The following is a 2606-nucleotide window of genomic DNA, read 5'->3' as shown; positions in this document are numbered from 1 at the left end:
GAGTGTTTTCCAACTTGGTTCCATTCTCCCCATCACTTTCAGGTACACCAATCTGATGTAGATTTGGTCTTTTCACATAGTCCCATATTTCTTGTAGGCTTTGTTCATTTCTTTTTACTCTTTTTTCTCCAAACTTCTCTCTCACTTCATTTCATTCATTTGATCTTCAATCACTGATACCCTTTTTTCCAGTTGATTGAATTGGCTACTGAAGCTTGTGCATGCATCACGTAGTTCTCGTGCCATGTTTTTCAGCTCTATCAGGTCATTTAAGGTCTTCTCTACACTGGCTATTCTAGTTAGCCATTCATCTAATCTTTTTTCAAGGTTCTTAGCTTCTTTGCAATGGGTTTGAACATCCTCCTTTAGCTTGGAGAAGTTTGATCGTTTGAAGCCTTCTTCTCTGAACTCGTCAAAGTCATTCTCCGTCCAGCTTTGTTCCATTGCTGGCGAGGAGCTGCATTCCTTTGGAGGAGAAGAGGTGCTCTGATTTTTAGAATTTTCAGGTTTTCTGCTCTGGTTTTTGTGGTTTTATTAACCTTTGGTCTTTGATGATGGTGACATACAGATGGGGTTTTGGTGTGGATATCCTTTCTGTTTTTCCCTCTAACAGTCAGGACCCTCAGCTGCAGGTCTGTTGGAGTTTGCTGGAGGTTCACTCCAGACCCTTTTTTCCTGGGTATCACCAGCGGAGGCTGCAGAACAGGGAATATTGCAGAACAGCAAGTGTTGCTGCCTGATGGTTCCTCTAGAAGGTTCGTTTCAGAGGGGCACCCTGCCGTGTGAGGTGTCAGTCAGATCCTACTGGGAGGTGCCTCCCAGTTAGGCTACTCAGTGGTCAGGGACCCACTTGAGGAGGCAGTCTGTCCATTCTCAGATCTCAAACTCCATGCTGGGAGAAGCACTACTCTCTTCAAAGCTCAGCTGGAAATGCAGAAATCACCTGTCTTCTGCGTCGCTCACACTGGGAGCTGTAGGCTGGAGCTGTTCCTATTCGGCCATCTTAGAACCTCTGAATCTCAAAATACATTCTTTACATTCTAGTGGGGTAAGGATTATTAGAAGTCCCAGAGTGGAATCATCAGTAAGGGGAAAGGGAATAACATTTATTGAACAATGGATATGTATCAAACATTGTGCTCCACAATGTAAATGCATTATCATGTTTATCCTCAGGCAATGGCAGGAGACACCTAGTATAGTTATAATTGTTAAAATGTATCGAACACTTATCATATGCTGGGCAGTTTGCTAAATGCTTTACAAACATGGTATTATTTCATCCTCACAACTTTATGAGGTAGATACTATTATTATCCCTTTTTCACACAGGAGGAAGCTGAGGCTCAGAGAGGTAACCTATTCAAGATAACGCAGGCTAGCAAGTATCTGAACAAATATTTAGAGCCAGGCAGGTTGGTCTAAGTCCAAAGACAGTGTCCTTCCTTATCAAATATTAGCATTCCTAGCAGCTAAATTTCCCTAAAAGCTAAAGTACCTGCTTTGCAGGAAGGACAGAGGTTGAGGTAGGAACTTCATAAGCAATTTGGAGAGAGGCTCCTCCCATATCCAGTATCCCTACTGTCCTTCTCCGTCCTGCTGCCAATTCCTGGGTAGCCTCAGCATCTGATTCTGAAATAAATAAGAGAACAAAAAGGCTCTAGTAATTAAAAAACAAAATTAAGTCGAACCCCCAAAACAGCAATCCCTTAAAAATTTGAAACCACGGCTCACACCCGTAATCCCAGCACTTTGGGAGGCCAAGGTGGGAGGATTACATGAGCCCAGAACTTCAAGACCAGCCTGGGCAACATAGTGAGACACTCCCCCTACAAAAAATACAAAAAATTAGCCACGGGTGGGTGCGGTGGCTCACGCCCGTAATCCCAGCACTTTGGGAGGCCAAGGTGGGAGGATTACGTGAGCCCAGAACTTCAAGACCAGCCTGGGCAACATAGTGAGACACTCCCATAAAAAAAGTTTGTTTGTTTGTTTTTTTAATTAGCTGGGCATGGTGATGCACACCTGTAGTCCCAGCTACTCAGGAGCTGAGGCCAGAGGATCATTTGTGCCCAAGAGTTTGAGGCTGCAGTAAGCTATTATTGTGCCACTGAACTCTAGCCTCAGTGACAGAGAACCTGTCTCAAAATAAAAAATAGAAAGCAAACAAGTATACCAACTGAATCAACTGTATATTGCACAAAGAATAATTCTTGCAAATTACTTAACATGACATTTTTGACTACGTATCCCTAGTGGGATATAGCCTAAGCACAAAAGAAGCAAATATCTTAAGCTACATCCCAGTAGTCTTATTTGTTAACAATATTATTGGTTTTATTATTTAAAAATTATGAAGGGAGGCCAAGAAGGGCAGATCACAAGGTTAGGAGTTCAAGACCAGCCTGACCAACATGGTGAAATCTTCTCTACTAAAAATACAAAAATTAGCTGGGCATGGTGCCACACGCCTGTAATCCCAACTACTCGGGAAGCTGAGGCAGAAGAATCTCTTGAACCCGACAGGCAGAGGTTGTAGTGAGCCAAGATCACGCCACTGCACTCCAGCCTAGGCGATAGAGCAAGACTCTGTCTCAAAAAAAAAA

General features: G+C 43.2%; 1 protein-coding gene across 1 annotated transcript in view; it reads right to left on the bottom strand.

The window, feature by feature from the left end:
* The window catches only part of ENTPD7 (ectonucleoside triphosphate diphosphohydrolase 7), a 52533-nt gene that overhangs the window by 20754 nt on the left and 29173 nt on the right, over positions 1-2606 (bottom strand). The window contains exon 8 of the mRNA XM_011977380.1: positions 1499-1632. Coding sequence (XP_011832770.1) covers positions 1499-1632 — 134 coding nt within the window. The remainder of the gene's footprint in view (positions 1-1498; positions 1633-2606) is intronic.

Source organism: Mandrillus leucophaeus, unplaced genomic scaffold, assembly GCF_000951045.1.
Source record: "Mandrillus leucophaeus isolate KB7577 unplaced genomic scaffold, Mleu.le_1.0 Scaffold18, whole genome shotgun sequence".
Classification (NCBI taxonomy): Eukaryota; Metazoa; Chordata; class Mammalia; order Primates; family Cercopithecidae; genus Mandrillus; species Mandrillus leucophaeus.
The sequence above is the reverse complement of the archived record's forward strand: the minus strand, read 5'-3'. Positions and strand labels throughout refer to the sequence as shown.